This window comes from Charadrius vociferus, unplaced genomic scaffold (genome assembly GCF_000708025.1).
Source record: "Charadrius vociferus isolate BGI_N301 unplaced genomic scaffold, ASM70802v2 scaffold2578, whole genome shotgun sequence".
Classification (NCBI taxonomy): domain Eukaryota; kingdom Metazoa; phylum Chordata; class Aves; order Charadriiformes; family Charadriidae; genus Charadrius; species Charadrius vociferus.
In genome coordinates this window covers 3,278-4,063 of record NW_009649626.1, presented here as the reverse complement: position 1 = coordinate 4,063, position 786 = coordinate 3,278, and the positions used below count along the sequence as shown (strand labels likewise).

The window sequence follows — 786 nt, the reverse complement described above, 5'->3', positions numbered from 1 at the left end:
TCCCATCCACCGCGCCGGTTACTGCGCCTTCTACGGCGACTGCGGCCGCAACCCGGAGGGGAACGTCTCGCTGGTGAGCTCCAACGTGCCCTGCCTCAGCAACACGCCGGCCCGGGTGGCCACGGGGCCGCTGCTGTCACTGCTCCGCACCGTCTGCCCCGAGTTGGCGCGAGGGGACAACGAGACGACGCGGGTTTGCTGCTCCTTGAAACAACTCACCGCCCTCCAGCTCAGCGTGGCGCTCTCCGGCACCGTCCTTGCCCGCTGCCCGGCGTGCGCCCGGAATTTCGCCAACCTCTACTGCAACAACATCTGCAGCCCCGACCAGAGCCTCTTCACCAACGTCACCCGCATCGTCAACCGCACCACCCCGCTGGGGACGCCCCAGCTCGCCGTCGTTGAGTACCAATGTTTTTACGGGCAGGATTTCGCCGACGCCTCTTTCGCTTCTTGCCGGGGCGTGCGGTTACCGGCTACCGGCGGTTACGCCATCGACACCATGTGCGGGCGCTACGGCGCCCGGCTCTGCACCACCCAGCGCTGGTTGGATTTCCAAGGGGATAAAAACAACGGTTTGGCGCCGCTGCAGATCGATTTCCAGCTCATGCCCAACGGCACCCGGCCCGGCGACGCCATCGTGCCGCTCAACGGACGGGCTTGGCGCTGCGACCAAGCTCTCAGCGCCCAGGAGCAGCCTTGTTCTTGCCAAGACTGCGCCGAATCCTGCCCGCCGCTGGTGGCGCCCCCCGGCCCGCCTCCCCCCTTCCGCCTGGGCGACGCCGCCGG

General features: G+C 67.9%; 1 protein-coding gene across 1 annotated transcript in view; it reads left to right on the top strand.

Moving 5' to 3' along the window:
* Window positions 1–7: 7 nt before the first annotated feature.
* The window catches only part of NPC1L1 (NPC1-like 1), a gene marked incomplete at both ends in the record, with an annotated part of 3,303 nt that continues 2,524 nt past the window's right edge, over window positions 8–786 (top strand). The window contains one exon of the mRNA XM_009890559.1: window positions 8–660. Coding sequence (XP_009888861.1) covers window positions 8–660 — 653 coding nt within the window. The remainder of the gene's footprint in view (window positions 661–786) is intronic.